The sequence below is a fragment of the Mastacembelus armatus genome, chromosome 9 (genome assembly GCF_900324485.2).
Source record: "Mastacembelus armatus chromosome 9, fMasArm1.2, whole genome shotgun sequence".
NCBI lineage: Eukaryota > Metazoa > Chordata > Actinopteri > Synbranchiformes > Mastacembelidae > Mastacembelus > Mastacembelus armatus.
In genome coordinates this window covers 25,617,063-25,635,558 of record NC_046641.1, presented here as the reverse complement: position 1 = coordinate 25,635,558, position 18,496 = coordinate 25,617,063, and the positions used below count along the sequence as shown (strand labels likewise).

General features: G+C 44.7%; 1 protein-coding gene across 2 annotated transcripts; it reads left to right on the top strand.

Annotated features, from left to right (window-relative positions):
* Positions 1-554: 554 nt before the first annotated feature.
* LOC113139208 (dynamin-1-like) lies at positions 555-17,902 on the top strand. 2 transcript variants are annotated; one of them, XM_026322260.1, is made up of 23 exons: positions 701-956; positions 3,146-3,219; positions 3,297-3,446; positions 3,531-3,734; positions 3,863-3,961; positions 4,825-4,985; positions 6,039-6,181; positions 6,271-6,406; positions 6,502-6,569; positions 6,645-6,783; positions 6,964-7,050; positions 7,320-7,390; positions 7,721-7,772; positions 7,896-7,907; positions 10,047-10,160; positions 10,630-10,739; positions 10,904-11,015; positions 11,240-11,251; positions 11,433-11,600; positions 11,734-11,820; positions 13,068-13,222; positions 13,303-13,473; positions 16,746-17,902. In XM_026322260.1, the coding sequence occupies exons 1-23, from the start codon at positions 796-798 to the stop codon at positions 16,804-16,806; spliced, it is 2,547 nt and encodes an 848-aa protein (XP_026178045.1). In that variant the 5' UTR covers positions 701-795; the 3' UTR covers positions 16,807-17,902. The 2 variants fall into 2 exon arrangements, with proteins under 2 accessions (XP_026178044.1, XP_026178045.1); XM_026322259.1 differs by lacking the exon at positions 16,746-17,902 and having other exon boundaries at positions 555-956; positions 13,303-13,584.
* Positions 17,903-18,496: the final 594 nt, after the last annotated feature.

Below are 18,496 nucleotides of genomic sequence, written 5' to 3'. Positions count from 1 at the left end.
TTGAACATGAACGCAGCAGCAAGATGAATGGCCATGAAGAATACAGATGAAATCTGATTATCCATCCATCTTCTTCCACTTATCCGGGGCCAGGTCACAGGGGCACTAGCCTAAGCAGGGATGCCCAGACTTCCTTCAGATTGATTGATTAATTTATTAATTCTGTTCGGATTGAATCTGTAAAAAAATAGATGATTGGTTTGTTGACTCATAGTGTGAAAACATGCACCTGTGTTGAATAATTTTCTGTATAACTGGATGTTGCACCTGTACAGTGTGTGTGCAGCGCCGCCGCGTGTTTCTGACGGTGAACTGCAGCTCTGCGTCAGTCCCCGAAGTGCTGCAGGTAAACACCCACACACCGGAAGTCCACCTTCAACTATCATAATAAGGGAATGGTTACGTTTTATTTCACCATAAAAGATAAAACCATTTACAAACAAACTGAACTAAACGGGTGTACACATATATTAATACATTGTGTGTAGAAAATAACATATTTTCACAGGTTTTTCGTACCAGACTTTTATTATGAAGGCGCGTACCGGATGCGTGCGTGAGTTGCGTACTGGTCCTTCCCTGCAGAGGAGGAGAGCGGAGCTGAAGGTCATAGCTGGAGCAATATCATCACCAACATCTTCATCATCATCGATCCTGATTGGATCGATTTTCAGCTGATCGGATACAGTCGCGGCGGAGGTTCAGGAGAGACGAGCGAAAGACGGATCCGCTGCTGCATCGCTGCCTGTCTGTCCGTTTCAGCATCATCACCCTTCACCTGTCTGTCTCTCCGCCATGGGGAACCGGGGGATGGAGGAACTGATCCCGCTGGTGAACCAGCTCCAGGATGCGTTTTCCTCCATCGGCCAGAACGCAAACCTCGACCTGCCGCAGATCGCGGTGGTGGGCGGGCAGAGTGCGGGGAAGAGCTCGGTGCTAGAGAACTTCGTGGGCAAGTGCGTGCACCTGACTGATTGTCAGTCTTGTCTGACTGTTGGTCGGTCTGTCTGTCTCTGACTGACTGACTGTCTGCCTTTATGTGACTGATTGTCTGTCAGTCAGTCAGTCTGACTGTTGGTCGGTATGTCTGACTGTTGGTCTGTCTTACTGACTGTGTGACAGACTGACTGACTGTGTCTGTCAGTCTGTCTAGCTGTTGTCTGTCTTACTGACACTGACTGTCTGTGTCTGTCTTTCTATCTGTCTGTCTGACTGACTGACTGTCTGCCTGTGTCTGACTGACTGACTGTCTTTAGATGCTGCTGATAGGAGTTGGTTTGACCAGCAGACTCTCATTAGGTTTCAGTGAAATGGTGATTAATTAAAATAATAAATAAAAGTTTTGCCCCCGGACTGATGGTAGGAAATAAAAACTCTTCGGTTTATTCTGTCAACACAGTTTCTGTTGGTGGATGCTGTCCACCTGTCAGGAGACGGTCCTCTAACTGGATTTTGGACTTCTGTCCACACCCAGTATGTCCTGGGGTCTGGCTGATGGTCCAGTCTTGATGTGAGCTCCAGATGTTGACACATGTTGATAAGGACCGAGAACAGGATGAAATCCTTCTCTGAGGTCTGTAGTTTGAGTCCTGATGGAAGCTCACACATGATTGGCTGAATATTTTTATCTTCCTCCTCACCCTGAGAATGACGGCGTCTCTCTTCCGCTTTCTGTATCTGCGGCGTCATTGGTCAGAGTTGGTCATGTGTCACAGGGTTTGCCTCATATGACAGTAACACACTGATATGTGTGTGTGTGGAGAGCTGCAGTGTGTGAATCTCTGGAGTCAGCACACACATAGACACACACACACACAGTGGGAGGATGTCGTGATAACGTTTGCATCAGTCGCTGAAGGATTCACATTACGCAGCTCTTTGTTTTGTTCACATATTAGCTAATGTTACTGTGTAAGATGTTAATATACAATGTCCTGTGGTTATGTATTATAACATATTACATACTATAGGCTGTATTATATGTTACAGTGTAATGTAATGCAGTATAACATTGTATAACACATAATGAAATCTGTAATAACATTATATAACATAACATAATCTACAGTGTTTCCCCTGTGGAGGCTGGTGGGGGTGGGCAGGTCACCGGTCTGTCACAGGGCTGACACACAGAGACACATTCACACCTAACCCACATCTACTGTCTGATTTGAGTCCAGTCTGACAGCGTGTGTTCACATTTACTTATAGGTTGTAAAATCCTAGCTAACAAACCTGCATAATCAGATTTAGAGTTTTAACTTTAAGATAAACCTGCATCCATTTATCTTTATTTCCACTTTCTGTCATTTCACGGCTTTTGACAGGATTGTTGCCATGATATGATATGGTTTTATTGTCATACACACAGTATAAACACAACAGTTACACTGTGCGACTCTCCTTCCAGTCAAAGGTCAAAGTAGTCAAAGTAAAATAGAAATAAAGTAGATAAAATTAAAATAAAATAGAATAGCATATTTACATAATAAAATATAAAACTAAAAAGAGTGCAGTGCAGTATGTACATTATAGCAGTGGTTGCAAATGAAAGTGGCCTGTGCATATATAGTTTGCACCTATATAGCTTATGAACTGGATACCAAATATAGTAGAGAACAGTGTTTAGCATATTAAAGTCTATGATGAGTGAGTGGGGGGGTGAACTATTTAATAATGATTTCAATAATCATTTCCTTGGTCTTGTTGACATTCAAGGAAAGGTTATTGTCATGGCACCAGGTGACCAGGTCTGCTACCTCTGTTCTGTATGCTGTCTCAGTTCCCCCAGTGATTAGTCCAATGATGGCTGTGTCGTCAGCAAACTTGATGATGCTGGTGTTGTCCTGGGAGGCCACACAAGTTCAAGAGTGCACTCAGTACACAGCCCTGGGGGGTCCCTGTGCTCACAGTTCTCATGTCTGACCTGAAGCATTGGCACAGGAAGTTTGTCCAAGCAGTTTTTGATCGGAGAGCAAACTGACAAATCTGAGCACAAGTGGAGCGTGGGAGGACAGGAGTTTGAGAAAAGAAATTACAGTATTTGTAATCTGTAACATGTAATCAAGAAACTACACTGTCAAACTAAAGGATGGTCTCTTGAATAAAGATAGGAATAAACGCCCATATTCCTCTTCCTCCTCAGAGACTTCCTCCCTCGTGGTTCAGGCATCGTGACTCGGCGCCCTCTGGTGCTGCAGCTCATCAACTGTCCGACAGGTGAGTCATACTTGAGATTTTTGTAGATGCTTGATATTAGTCTCATGGCATTAATCTGATGGCATTGATCTGATCAGAGTATGCCGAGTTCCTCCACTGTAAAGGGAAGAAGTTCACAGACTTTGACGAAGTACGTCAGGAGATTGAAGCTGAAACTGATCGAGTGACCGGACACAATAAAGGGATCAGTCCGGTCCCTATCAACCTGAGGGTCTACTCCCCCAACGGTAACGTGCACACAGACAGAAACAGATCAATGTGCAGATCAATAATGAAGTGATCTCTGAATTTGGCCTCTGTCTGTGGGACAGTGCTGAACCTGACTCTGGTGGATCTTCCTGGGATGACAAAGGTGCCTGTAGGCGATCAGCCGGCTGACATCGAGCACCAGATCAAGGACATGTTGATGCAGTTTGTCACCAAGGACAACTGTCTCCTATTGGCTGTTTCTCCAGCCAACTCCGACCTCGCCAACTCTGACGCTCTGAAGATCGCCAAGGAGGTGGACCCTCAAGGTCAGTCTTCTTCACCTGCTTCCTACAGATAGGCCCTAACCCTCTGAACACTCTTCCATCACCTCCTACGTCCTCCTCCATCCTGTGGTTAGTGGTTTTAAATAAGGTTTTTAAACGTGTGTGTGCAGGGCTGAGGACCATCGGTGTGATCACCAAACTGGATCTGATGGATGAAGGAACTGATGCCAGGGACATCCTGGAGAACAAACTGCTGCCGCTCCGCAGAGGTACAGAGAATCCTGCTCTCTGATTGGCTGTTCCTTAATGTAAAATACAGGGCGTCCATAAAGTCTCTTTATAATTTAAAAAATATATTGATGAGATATCAGTTTTGTTCTATGTACTCAGTGGTTATGAAAGTTCTTTCTATGGGGTTATGTTAAAGATATCGTGTATCGAACAAAGATACGGGACCTCTCTGATCTACAGCAAACATGGCAAGAAATCGAGCACCGTCTTGATGTGCTTTGTGCAGCTAATGGTGCCCATACAGACGTGTATTAAAAACTTCAATATCTACTCCTCATTTTGTAATAATTTCCACAGATTTGTCTGTTCATTTGCTTTTGTAATAATTTATTTAAATTGTCAAGAGACTTTATGGACACCCTGTATTATTTACCACAATTAGTGTTGTGAAAGAGTTTCAAGTTACAAAATAAAAGGAAGATATATTAAAAATTGTTGACTTATTAAACGTGACAGGATAAGGGGGCAGCAGATGTGGGAGCACTGGAATCAAACAAAAACACAGTATGGATTAGCTCATGCGCAGCCAATGTGTAATCTTCAATTAACCTGAACACTCCTCACATACACACACAAGACAGGAAGGAAGAGGGAGAACTGGTCGGATCCTGAAAGAGTGTTTGTTTAGGTTGTTAGAAAGATTAGAGGTCGGTGTTTCCTGTTGTTCTCATCATTACAATATTGTCGTATTTAGTTTGGACACCAGCAGATATTGTTTACTGTCTGAATGTTGTCTGTGTCGCTTCTGCAGTGTAACGTAAGCTAGCATTGCTATCAGAGAAGGAATGGTACTGAAATGCAGAAATCAGCCTCTGAAGAGACATTTGGCTGTGATTATTAGGTTACATCGGGGTGGTCAACCGCAGTCAAAAGGACATCGATGGGAAGAAAGACATCAGTGCAGCACTGCAAGCTGAGAGGAAGTTCTTCCTGTCCCACTCAGCCTACCGACACATGGCCGACCGCATGGGCACCGCCTACCTGCAGAAAGTCCTTAACCAGGTAACACACCCACCCTGACACACGGCTTGTCCTCATTTGTCTTAAAAGTCATGTTATTGTCTTGCCTGGTTTTGTGTAAAGTTCAAAAACGCACAAATCAACACCTGAAGGTCCTGTGAATTGTATCACAAGGTCCATTAAAAGGTAGTGAGAATCCTTAGAATGTCCTCTAAAGGTCCTCAGGACAACCTCTGAAGTCCAGAAGAAAATGGTGCAGGCTGCTGGGTCCTAGATGCAGGAGCTGTATGTCATCCTTGTTGCACAGTAACGCCTAAGGCCACAGATACACTTGCTTTAACCCTCTGATGCACCCCAGCACATTTTTTGTGTCGAAGGCACGTTCCCATTGACTTTTCCGAAGGTGCATCAGAGGGTTATGTATGTGTTTGTGTCTTCGTCCATACTACGTTGTGTATCCGGCATTCCTTTGGAGGGTTGGTTGTGTACGTCCTCAGAAATAAACATTACATATCCACGAGATGCAGTTCAGAATGAGTGGTGAGGACAGGAGCTCAGGTCATCAGCGGTGTTGGATCAACACAACAGCAGAAAGTTTTGTGTTTCTCAACACAAGTCTCCTGTGCACGATGTGAAGAAAATCTGCAAAGTGCAATAAAGTTCAGTGCAATGTTGCAATGACGACCTGAGTTGTGATAAGTATGTAAGTGTATTTTTCCTCCTTACATTGTGCAGAAGAAATTGGTAGGGAGAAATTTAGTTTTCTGTTCTTAAACCAGCAGGTAACCAATGACAGCGTATCTTGGTGGTTAAAAATCCTGCAGTTTAACATCTTATTTCATCTTTTTCCAGACCTGTGCACTTCATATGTATAACTCTGCATTTCCATTGTAACACATTGTGCTGGTTAATCTCCAGCTGCAAGTTCACACCCACAGAGGGTAGGTGTGAACTTGCAGGGTTTAGCTGCTGAACCTGATTGTTATGACGACACCTGAGAATCACCGATTCTAAAAGGTCCACACATATCTACACAGAGCATCCTGTCTGTGTCTTCTGTCACATAGTAACCCAACATTTTTCTGTTGCCCCTAGCAACTGACCAACCACATCCGGGATACGTTGCCAGGGTTACGCAGCAAACTGCAGAGTCAGCTGCTGTCCATTGAGAAGGAGGTGGAGGAGTACAAGAACTTTAGACCAGATGACCCGAGCCGCAAGACCAAGGCGCTGCTACAGTCAGTACACAGTAGTACACAGTAGTAACACAGTAACACACAGTAGTAACACAGCACATACCTCAGTGACCTGCACTTGTGCGTGCCAGGATGGTGCAGCAGTTTGCTGTGGACTTCGAGAAGCGGATCGAAGGATCTGGAGATCAGGTGGACACCTACGAGCTGTCAGGAGGAGCAAAGATCAACCGCATCTTCCATGAACGCTTTCCCTTTGAACTGGTCAAGGTAACATGCACACAGCAGACAATTTTGATGTGTGACGTGTTGACGATTACTGAACCAGGTAAACACAAGTCGCTTCCTATCATGTGTCTGTGTAGCTGGAGAGTGATGAGAAGACTCTGCGTAAAGAGATCAGCTACGCCATCAAGAACATCCATGGAATAAGGTAGCTTTAAAGTACTGCTGTGTTCAGGTGTGTTTTCTCTGAGCACACCCTGACTCACCTGTGCTCTCTCTCCAGGACGGGTCTGTTCACACCTGACATGGCGTTTGAGACGATCGTGAAGCGTCAGATTGCTCAGATCAAAGAGCCGTGTCAGAAATGTGTTGACATGGTGATCAGTGAGCTGGTCAACACTGTCAGGCAGTGTACACAGAAGGTACTACTACTACTACTACTACTACTGCCACTAATGCTGCTACAACTACTACTACTGCGATAAGCAGTTAGCCTAATACTTGAAGCTCTACACAGCTGTTTGGCCTATTTTAGCTCCCAGCTTTCTTGTTTTGGCACATTTCCTGTGTGGCTGAGTCTCTGACCTCTGTGCCTCCTGCAGTTGGCTCAGTATCCAATGCTCAGAGAAGAGATGGAGAGAATCGTCACGCAGCATATCAGAGACCGAGAGAGTCGCACCAAAGACCAGGTCTGACCACACACCGTTCCCATCAACCGCAGCGGTCGGCACCTATTTAGCTAATGTTGGCATGCTAATATTAGCATGCTAATGTGCTAAATTAAATGGTGACTATGGTAAAGATTGTAGCTGCTAAGCAGCAACATGTTTATTTATCCCATTTATCCCAAAACAACCTCTCAGAGCTGCAAGTATGAGATTGTCAGACTATGTACTCAAATGTTCAGTGGATAAAAACACCACCTGTCTGTCTCCTCACCTGTCTGTCTGTCTCTCAGGTGATGCTGCTGATCGACATTGAGTTAGCCTATATGAACACAAACCATGAAGATTTCATCGGCTTTGCAAAGTAAGGATCAAACACAATTTATGTGAAACAGTGAAAAGTTCTGGCCCTGATCATCACAAAGTTTGGTGACTTGTAAGAACAGCAATGTACAGAGTATCTGTGTAGGAAAAACAGACCAGCTGCAGAAGTGCATAGATGTATAACATTAAAAAATAAAATGAACGTGATGAATTTATGCCCATGTTCTAGAGGAAAAAATACACAAAAGAAGACTGCTCCAAAACGTAGAGTTTAGCAAGAAAGTACATGTAAGTGCATAAATGTAAGTTGCTACCTCTCAATCCAGGTGAGTTACACAATAAGAGTGAACTGATGTGATTTCTCTGTCAGTGCACAGCAGAAGAGCAGCCAGATGAACAAGAAGAAAGCAACAGGAAACCAGGTAAGTCTCTGCAGGTAATCTGAGCAACAGTGCTGATCAGAGACAGAAGGATGTCTTCATGTTTCTCTCTTTTCTTCTCATCCTCTCCATCTTCCACTCTGCCTCTGTTGCTGTGGAAACCAGGACGAGATCATGGTGAGTGGTTCATTGTGTGTGTGTTTATCATTTTATGTTTGTGAGGACATATTTTAGTTAGGGATGGTTCAGGGTTACCTGAAGTTCAATTCAATTCAATTCAATTCAAATCAATTATTTGTATAGCACAAATCACAATACAAATCAAGGCACTTTACAAAAACTAAAACTAAAAACCCAACAAATCCCTTATGAGCAGCACTTGGTGACTGTGGAGAGGAAAAACTCCCTTTAACGGAAGAAAAAACCTCCAGCAGAACCGGGCTCAGTTTGGGCGGCCATCTGCCTCGACCGGTTGGGTTGAGTGGATAGAGGAGAGAGAAAAGAACAGCAACAATAAACAACAGTTAGACACTGCAGGTTGGTGGGACCAGTAACTGCACATCAGCGATATACAGCTCCAGGACCAAGGACACCTGCAGAAGGTACAGAGAGAACAGAGAGAGAGGGAGAGAGCACAAACTAGGGGAGAGAGAGAGCACAAGGTTAGTGACATTCAATGGTGGAATATACATGAGGTGGGAGGAGAGGAAGAGAGGGGAGCTCAGTGCACCGATGGTCCTCGGGCAGTTTAGGCCTATAGCAGCATAACTAAGGGATGGTTCAGGGTTGCCTGAAGCTTGATAGCTAAAGGCTCTGCCTCCCATTCGGCTTTTGGAAACTCTGGGAACCACAAGTAGACCTGCACTCTGAGAGCGAAGTGGTCTATTGGGATAATATGGTACTATGAGGTCTTTAAGGTATGAAGGACCTGGATCATGAAGGGATTTGTATGTGAGGAGAAGGATTTTAAATTCTATTCTGGATTTTACAGGGAGCCAATGAAGAGAAGCCAATATAGGAGAAATATTATCTCTCTTGCTAGTTCCTGTCAGGACTCTGGCTGCAGCATTCTGGATTAACTGGAGGCTTTTTATGGAGATACTGGGACATCCAGATAGTAATGAGTTACAGTAATCTAGCCTTGAGGTAACAAATGCATGGACTAGTTTTTCTGCATCATTTTGAGACAGGATATTCCTAATTTTGGAAATGTTGCGCAGGTGGAAGAATGCAGTTCTAGAGATTTGTTTTACGTGTGAGTTAAAGGACATGTCCTGGTCAAAAATAACTCCAAGGTTTTTTACAGTAGTGCTGGAGACCAGGGCTATGCCATCTAAAGTAGCTATAATTTGAGAAAAGTTATTTCTGAGATTTTTTGGCCCAAATATAATGACTTCTGTTTTCTCTGAGTTTAAAAGTAAAAAGTTACTGGTCATCCAGGCCTTTATGTCAGTTAGACACGCTTGAAGTCTGGTTAACTGGTTTGTGTTAACAGGTTTAATAGATAGATACAACTGAGTGTCATCTGCATAGCAGTGGTAATTAATAGAGTGCTTCCTAATGACATATCCTAAAAGAAGCATGTACAGGGTGAACAGAATCGGTCCTAGCACGGAGCCTTGTGGAACTCCATAACTAACTTTTGTTCGTGTGGAAGGTTCATCATGGACATGAACAAACTGGAATCTGTCCGATAAATAGGATTGGAACCATTTTAACGCTGTTCCTCTGATACCAGTCACATGCTCCAGTCTCTGTAATAAGATGTTGTGGTCAATGGTGTCGAATGCTGCACTAAGGTCTAGGAGAACAAGTATAGAAACAAGTCCATTATCTGAGGCTAAGAGAAGATCGTTGGTGACTTTTAACAGTGCTGTTTCTGTACTATGATGTGCTCTAAATCCTGATTGAAAATCTTCATATAGTTCATTTCTGTGTAAGTGGTCTGATAGCTGCTTAGCAACAGCTTTTTCTAGGATTTTAGAAAGAAATGGCAGGTTGGATATTGGTCTATAATTAGCCAAGAATATTACAGATCATTAATAGTCCAGTCACTGCAGTTTTATTTTTTTATTTCCCTTACAAACACAGCAGAGGTTACTGAAAGCTCTTCCTGTATCTTTATTATTTGCAGTTTTTGATTTTATTTTGATTTTAGGTCTAAGTTCTATTATAGGTCGACTGCTTGTGTTTTTTCCAGTGAATTTACTCTCTACTTAACTCATTAAATAGTGACTGATTAATGGTCAATGTCGTGTGTTTGGTCACATGATTAGTTTCCTGTTGATTACATCACGATTCACCTGGTATGTGCAGGTGATCCGTAAAGGTTGGCTCACTATCAACAACATTGGCATCATGAAGGGGGGAGCTAAAGAGTACTGGTTCGTCCTGACCGCTGAGACCCTGTCCTGGTACAAAGACGACGAGGTAACACATGCACTTTCCGTCACATGCAGTTTCCATCACTTCAGGGGACATTACACCGAGTAATAATAATTTCCTGAAGACTCACGACAACCCTCACTCTAATCTTAACCTTCTCCCTCGCCCTAACCTCTTTCTCCAGTGAAGAGGCTTTAGCATAGGGGCTACCAACCCTGGGCCTAGAGAGCTACTGTCCTGCTGGTTTTCCATTTTCTGATTGGGTGAACACACCTGATCCAGGTTATCAGCAGTGGGTGGGGCAGGGATATCTGCAAAATAAGCAGCACAATGGCCCTTGAGGAACAGAGTTGGTGACCCCTGCTTTAGCGCCATGCTGGATACGAACAGTCAACAGTGTATTTGTCACTGAAGTGGATTGACGGTCACTTGCCCATTCACTGTCTTTCCATGTCTGACTTCAAACAAACGCAGTGACAAAGTAACAATAATACTGTTGTTGTGCCCCCTGTAGGAGAAGGAGAAGAAGTACATGCTGCCTGTGGACAATCTGAAACTGAAAGACATTGAGAAGAGCTTCATGTCCAGCAAACACATCTTCGCTCTGTTCAACACCGAACACAGGTCAGTGACTTTAGCGTGCGCTCATCAATACATTCAACCAACCAGGACTCTTGTGTGTGTGACTGCATGGCACTAACGCAAATTTGGTGTCACGCCCCATTTAACACAAACACCGATCAGTGATCGATGGATTGATTGATAAAACAAACGTGTGAATGTTGCAGGAATGTGTATAAGGACTACCGTCAGCTGGAGCTGGCCAGTGAGTCTCAGGAGGAGGTGGACAGCTGGAAGGCTTCTTTCCTACGAGCCGGAGTGTACCCTGAACGCAGCGTGGTACAACTCATTACTCCTGTGTCATTACTGCAGTATTACTATTTACTGTGCCATTATTACTGCAGTGCTACTGTTCACTGTGCCATTATTACTACATTTCACATTATTACTGCATTACATCATGCTTACCTAGATGTTGCTGCAGTCTTACATTGTCATTGTGTAGTACCATGTTATTCCTGCTCCACATTAATGTGATCTCTCTTTTGTTCCTGCCACTGCAGGATAAAGAGAAGGTGAGACAATTTCTGTTTTATGTAGCTGTGTGTCATTATTACTACAGTATTACTACAGTATTACTACAGTGTTACTGCAGTGTTACTGCTTACTGTGTCAGTACTAATACAGTATAATATCCTGCATGGTTTACAGCTGGTGCAGGATGTGTGTGGTTAATCTACTGCCGTGGTGTTTCAGGTGGAGGTGGAGGAGTCAAGTGGTGATGGGCAAATCCACAGTCTGGACCCACAGCTGGAGCGACAGGTGGAGATCGTCAGGAACCTGGTGGATTCGTACCTGTCCATCATCCACCGCACTGTCAGAGACCTGATCCCCAAGACCATCATGCACCTGATGGTCAACAATGTACGACATACACACACACACACACACACATACACACAGATACACACACACACACACACACACACACACACACACACACAGATACACACCTGAAGTGATGTAAGCAGTGTGTGACCTCCTCTCTGTTCCTCAGACAAAGGAATTCATCCACTCAGACCTGCTGGCTCAGCTTTACTCCTGCGGAGACCAGAACTCCCTGATGGAGGAGTCCCAGGAACAGGTGAGACCCTGACAGGTGGAGACCCACACAAGTGGAGACCCTCACAGGTGGAGACCCACACAGGTGGAGACCCAGACCCTCACAGGTGGAGACCCACACAGGTGGAGACCCAGACATGTAGAGACCCTCACAGGTAGAGGCCCTCAAAGGCAGAGACCTCACAGGTGGAGACCCAGACCCACACAAATGGAGACCCTCACAGGTGGAGACCCTCACAGGTGGAGACCCACACAGGTGGAGCCCCACACAGGTGGAAACCCACACAGGTAGAGACGCTCACAGGTGGAGACCCAGACAGGTGGAGACCCTCATGGGTGGAGACCCACACAGGTGGAGACCCACAGAGGTGGAAACCCACACAGGTAGAGACGCTCACAGGTGGAGACCCAGACAGGTGGAGACCCTCATGGGTGGAGACCCACACAGGTGGAGACCCAAAGAGGTGGAAACCCACACAGGTAGAGACGCTCACAGGTGGAGACCCAGGCAGGTGGAGACCCACACAAGTGGAGACCCTCATGGGTGGAGATCCACACAGGTGGAGACCCACAGAGGTGGAAACCCACACAGGTAGAGATGCTCACAGGTGGAGACCCAGACAGGTGGAGACCCACACAAGTGGAGACCCTCACGGGTGGAGACCCAGAAAGGTGGAGACCCAGACAGGTGTAGACACAGACAGGTTATGTCTGTGTTCTCTTTTTTCTTCTGGTCTGGTTTAGAAGCAGAGTGTGCTGCACCCATACAGGCGTAGAGTTTCAGGCTGTCCCGAGAAGCTGTAGAACCAGGGAGAACTGAGTAGGATTGAGTCACTGCTTTATCACAGTGTGTTTCTTAACTGTTGCCCAATCTTTAATCTGCTACAGAGGAATGAGAACGTTTTAAAAACCACTTGTTCAGTCCTAAAACTGGGAAAATGAAACAGACGTCAGCTAGAACCAAATGAGCTTTGAGGGTGCAATGTGAAACATTTGAAGTGGTCTGTTACCAGAATGAGACTTTTAAATCTACACAGTGAGCAGGTCTCAGTTTCACCGGGGTAGCTATGTTTCTACAGTAGCCAAGAATGGACAAACCATGCATTGGCTCTACACAGGGAATGACATTTTGTTTTAAAGGTGACACTTCTGATGATCATTTCAGTATCACTAGTTCACATTAACACGTGATGGTTCTGTTGATTCTGACCACCTTTTTTGTGTCTCTCACTTTTTCTCACTCCCTGTGTGTCGTTGTCCCTCACCCAGGCTCAGCACCGTGATGAGATGTTGAGGATGTACCATGCTCTACGCGAAGGCCTCAGCATCATTGGTGACATCAGTACCACCACCATTACCACAGCGATGCCTCCACCTGTCGATGACTCCTGGCTTCAGGTGACCGGGATGCCATCAGGACGAAGGTAACCTAGCAACAGTTACAATCTCACAATCTCATGTGCAGCATCACTGAGTCTGTCTGGTGGTCCCTCTCTCTGTCCAGGTCTCCCATGTCTAGTCCAACCCCCCAGCGTCGGGCTCCTCCTGGACCTCCTCGTCCTGGTGGTCGGGCAGCCCCTGGCCCCCCCTCTCGTCCTGCTGTGTCACCTGATCCTGGTCCTCCACCCTCTGTCCCCTCAAGGCCCAACAGAGCACCCCCACCTGGAGTCCCCAGGTATCCACGCACACATTATTCCTCATAGCTGTATGAGGACAACCCCAATCCTGATCTGAACCTAAGTCTAATTCTAACCTGAACCCCAGAACCAGGTCTAAAGGTCTGAAGCAGAAGTGTTGTTACGGTGCACAAACATCCTCACGGTGCAGAAACAACCTCACGGTGCAGGAACGTCGTCATGGTGCAGAAACATTGTTATGATCCAGAAAGATTCTCACAGTGCAGAAACGTCCTCAAGCTGCAGAAACAACTTCACGGTGCAGAAACATCCTCATGGTGCAGAAACGTTGTCATAGTGCAGAAACGTCGTCACCGTGCAGAAACGTCGTCACGGTGCAGAAACGTCCTCACGGTGCAGAAACTTCCTCACGGTGCAGAAACGTCGTCACGGTGCAGAAACGTCCTCATGGTGCAGAAACGTCCTCACGGTGCAGAAACAACCTCACGGTACAGAAACGTCCTCATGGTGCAGAAACGTCCTCACGGTGCAGAAACTTCCTCACGGTGCAGAAACAACCTCACGGTACAGAAACGTCCTCATGGTGCAGAAACGTCCTCACGGTCCTGAAATGTCCTCACGGTGCAGAAACGTCCTCATGGTGCTGAAACAACCTCACCGTGCAGAAACGTGGTCACCGTGCAGAAACGTCCTCACGTTGCAGAAACTTCTCACGGTGCAGAAACGTCCTCACGGTGCAGAAACGTCCTCACGGTGCAGAAACGTCCTCACGGTGCAGAAACGTCCTCACGGTGCAGAAACATCGTCACGGTGCAGAAACCACCTGTTACCTGAAATATATCTGAGGTTTGTTAGAGCCAAATGTCTGTTAAATATCCAACTTCTAACCAGTTTCACTGCAGTTATAGCTCGATGACAGGTGTCCCCACTCTACGTGTTAGCACCACTCACAGAACCTGTAAAACCTGTCAGTTTCTCAGTGTAACATCCAGAAAAAACAATTCCACCACACAGTATTTTATTGGAACAGATTAAAGTGCCAAAGAAGTCATTGTTTTATTTATTTCAGTTTCTTGTTTGTTGGTGCTGTAGAAAGAAGAGCAGAGATCCACAAACAACATGACCACACAAGGAAAAGAAAGACTGGTCTTTCTTTCTTCTTCCTTCTCTTTCTTCTTCTCTTCATTCTCAGACTCATTATCACTTCTTCATCCAGCAAGTGTTAAAGAATCAGTCCAGTTTCACCTCTTGGTCCAGCACAGAGACAGCGTTATGTGGTTAGCTTAAAATATGAATTATGTTGAAACTGTTAGTCTAGCTTCACCTGAAGTGTGAAGTATGAACGACATTGCAAAAATTGTCATGTTCAAATTAGTGACAATTTTTTAACTTTCTAGTGGTTTTGCATCATGAAATACAACAAACTAAAGAACTACACATCAACAGCTAAAAGGTGATGGTGATGGAGTTTCCAGTGTTTGTGCTAAGCTAAACTAACCCTAACCCTGAATCACCTGTCTGCTGGACACAGAGACAAAACTGTCACTATTGACATCCACCTGGAGCCATGTCTGACTGACTGACTGTCTGTCTGTCTGTCTGTCTGTCTGTCTGTCTGTCTGTCTGTCTGTCTGTCTGTCTGTCTGTCTGACTGACTGACTGTCTGATTGTCTGTCTGACTGTCCATCTGCCTGCCTGTCTGTCTGACTGTCTGTCTGCCTGTCCATCTGTCTGTCTGCCTGTCTGTCTGACTGTTCATCTGTTTAACTGTCTCTAGTCTGCTTGTGTGATCCTGTTCTAACAGTAGCTCGTAAAGCTAAACAGGAAGTTCTCGGGTGTATCAGTGTTAAAGCCGGTAGCTCCGCCCCCTCATATTGACCATATATGGTTATTTTTGCAGAATCTCTGTCAGTGACCAGTGAGGATTCACCAATGGTACGTCGGCTGTCTGTGTGACGTCACCATCTCTCACCAAATGTGTTTGTGCGTGTGTTGTCCTTTCCCTGTGAGCCTGCCCTCTCCCCAAGCATCACGTTTAGCTGTGATTGCCTGTTGCATCAACCTTTGACTGACTGTCTGTTTCTCTGTTTTTGTTGTGTTGTCTCCAGTCGGAGGGCTCCCGCATCTCCATCACGATTCTCCAGACCAGCCTCTGACTCCTCCCTCTGACATAGTGCACAAAACCCACACAGTACACAAAATACACACAAATATACATTAAGTACACAAAATTCACAATATACTGTACACAGTACCTGCACAGAATCCCAAACACCAGCTTAAGCTCTGCTAAGTTCCACATGTGATTTGGGAGCACAAATGGATTCTGGACATTCACAACTGGTTCCAACAAATTTCTACCGGTTCTAACTGTTCAAAATGGTCTTATTCCAGCTGGTGCAACAAGATTCCTATAGGTTTTTTATTGGTACCAACTGGTTCCTGCAGATTTCTACTGGTTACAGTGAGGTTCACTGTATTTATACTGGTTTATAAGGGGGCTCCAGTAGGTTCTTACTGATTAACCAGTTTGTACTGGTTCCAAAACATTTTCATCTGGTTCCAGTTCATCCCAAGAGGTTCCTTCTCATCTCATTTGGTTCCAGCTGCGTTGACTGTTGCAGTGGATTGTAGCTAGTCCAAGCACAGATCAGCCCAAGGGTTTCCACTTGTCACAACAGATTTCTGCTGGTTTCATTAAGCTAGATTCTGGAGGTTTCTGATCATCCCAGCTGGCTCCATTTGGTTCTTACTGTTTTAACTACCTTTCAATTGAATTGAATTTGACAGTTCTAACAGTGGTTTTAGCAGGTTCTATTTGGTTCTAAACAGTTCGAACTGGTTCTAGTTTGTTGTAACTGTTGCCATCTGGATCTAACACACAACCAGTTCTGATTACCTAGTTGGAACTGGTGTTTTCCAGCCAGGTTTTAACTAGTTTCTGTGCGTTCTAACAGGTTTCTTCCCATTTTGCTGTGACCCAAGTGGGTCCAACTGATTCAAAACTCACTCACTAGTTACAATTGGTTTATACCAGCTCCAGTTGGATCTAGCTGGTCCTGATTGGTTGCAGGTTGTTCTAACTGGTTCGAGTTGGTTCTAACTGGCTGGGTTGTACCAGGTAGGACTAACCGGTTCCCACTGGCACTAGCTGGTTACATTAGAGCTGTGGTTCTGGTTCTTACTGCTGCCAACAGAGTATTGTTTCTTTTGTTGACTTGACCTTTGACCCTTTTTGTTTGGTTTTCTGTTGATTCACCCTGTTCTCTTTTCTCTTCTTCGTGTTTGTTTCCTGTCGATTTTTTCCCAGTCGTCCCACTAAAGGTAGCCCTGCCCATGGAGAGAGCCCCCAGTCTTCTATTGAGGGTTAGCCTGACCCCAGTGTGTGTTTGTGTTCTACTGCACGTTCTGTTGGTCTCTACTGATGACGCTGTGTTACTGTGAACTAGTGATACTGAAATGATATTGATAATCAGCACATTGTGAATATATAGCAGATGATCAGCAACACACTACTGCAATACTGCGTGTACAAAAATGTCTGTCTGCTGCCTGGAGAGTGAGATGGGTCAGCTGCCTGTCTGTCATATCTCATCCAAACACCACTGACAGTGTCATGTGATCTGTCAGCTCACATCAGGTTTATAAGGTGCAGTAAAGGAAGTGACGACATCTCACTCCTCTCTAAATAGACTGACAGCTGGCTGGTTAGCTAGTTGGTTAGCTAACAGCAGCACCTGCTGGAGTTAAATAATCTTTAGTGTCTTTTCAGTTACTGTGATTTCTCTTCTGTGTTGAGATGTTCAGAGTTATTAGATAAAGGGAACTTTTCTTTACTGTGTAAAGTTTACATCTTGTTTTATATTTTATATCTGTTAATTTATTTTTTATCCACGAGCTTTCACTTTTCACTTTGTTAAGAAAATGTAGTTTAGCATTGCTAGCTTTCCTTCAGTGAAATCAATAGCCCTGAAATCTCCTCTATTGTATTATACTGTGAAATATTTAGCTCTGGGGTTGTGTGTCCTGTTATATTCTACTGACATCTGTTTATCCAGTTCCAACTAGTTCTAGCTGGGACCAACTGGGTGGTTTGATGTGGATCAGGGGCGGTTCTAGGATTTCATCCTTAGGGAGTTTAGCCCTCACTATACACTGTACACATTGAATGCACAAATACAGGCTAAACAATAATAATAAAAAAAAAGATAGGAAATACCACCTACGCTTCACAAGACATCTCATCGTCTCCCGCCTCCGGCTGACATATAGCAGAAGCCATTGCACTTCTAAGGAAGGACTATCACGAATGCGCAGAATAGCAAAGAGAATAAAATAAATAAAACATTTTTTTTAATCAACATGTCCTGCATTTCTTAGAAATTTTCATTTTTATTTTAAAAAGTAAGAATTATACTTTCTATAAATTTTGATAGTTGAACATTTTAGGGGGGCTGAAATGACAGACAGGGTGGCTAAAGCCCCCCTAAAAAGGGTCTAGAGCCACCCCTGATGTGGATCTCTCTGTTCCTGACTTGTTCCAACATACTCTGTTTGGTTCTAATCAGTCCAAACTGGTTCGGGCTTCAAACATGGTCTGTCGGGTACCAACTGGTTCTGCCATTGGTTCTGCCTCAACTGGCCCAGGTGGTTCTTATTGGCTCTGACTGGTCCTAACTGGTTCCAGCTGGTTGTAGTTGGTTCTTGCTGGTTCCAGCTGTTTGTAGCTGGCTACTTCCTGCTCTCACAGCTTTTAAACCAGTGAATGCAGTTAGCAGCAAACTGCCAACAATAACTGCTGAATATTTACACCATGGAGCTTATTGGTTGGTCTGTGATTTCCTGATAAATTCTTTTGACTTTCCTGGAAATACCTGAATAATTTTGGTTTAATTAATTTCAGAGTGTCTTATGAACTGCATTAATAAACTGGTTGTTTGGTTGCTGATCTGATTAATAAATGCAGGAGCTGAAAATGTTGTAAATGGGATCAGACTGCGGGCAATCATTGGCTGATCCAGATCTACAGGGTTGATGAGACTCTGTTCAGCGATGGCAGCT

Coding starts and splice junctions, on each gene's coding strand:
- LOC113139208 (XM_026322260.1), top strand. CDS start 796: ATGGGGAACCGGGGGATGGAGGAACTGATCCCGCTGGTGAACCAGCTC. Junction 3,735..3,862: donor CAAGGAGGTGGACCCTCAAG/GTCAGTCTTCTT, acceptor GTGTGTGTGCAG/GGCTGAGGACCATCGGTGTG. Junction 13,223..13,302: donor GGGATGCCATCAGGACGAAG/GTAACCTAGCAA, acceptor CTCTCTGTCCAG/GTCTCCCATGTCTAGTCCAA.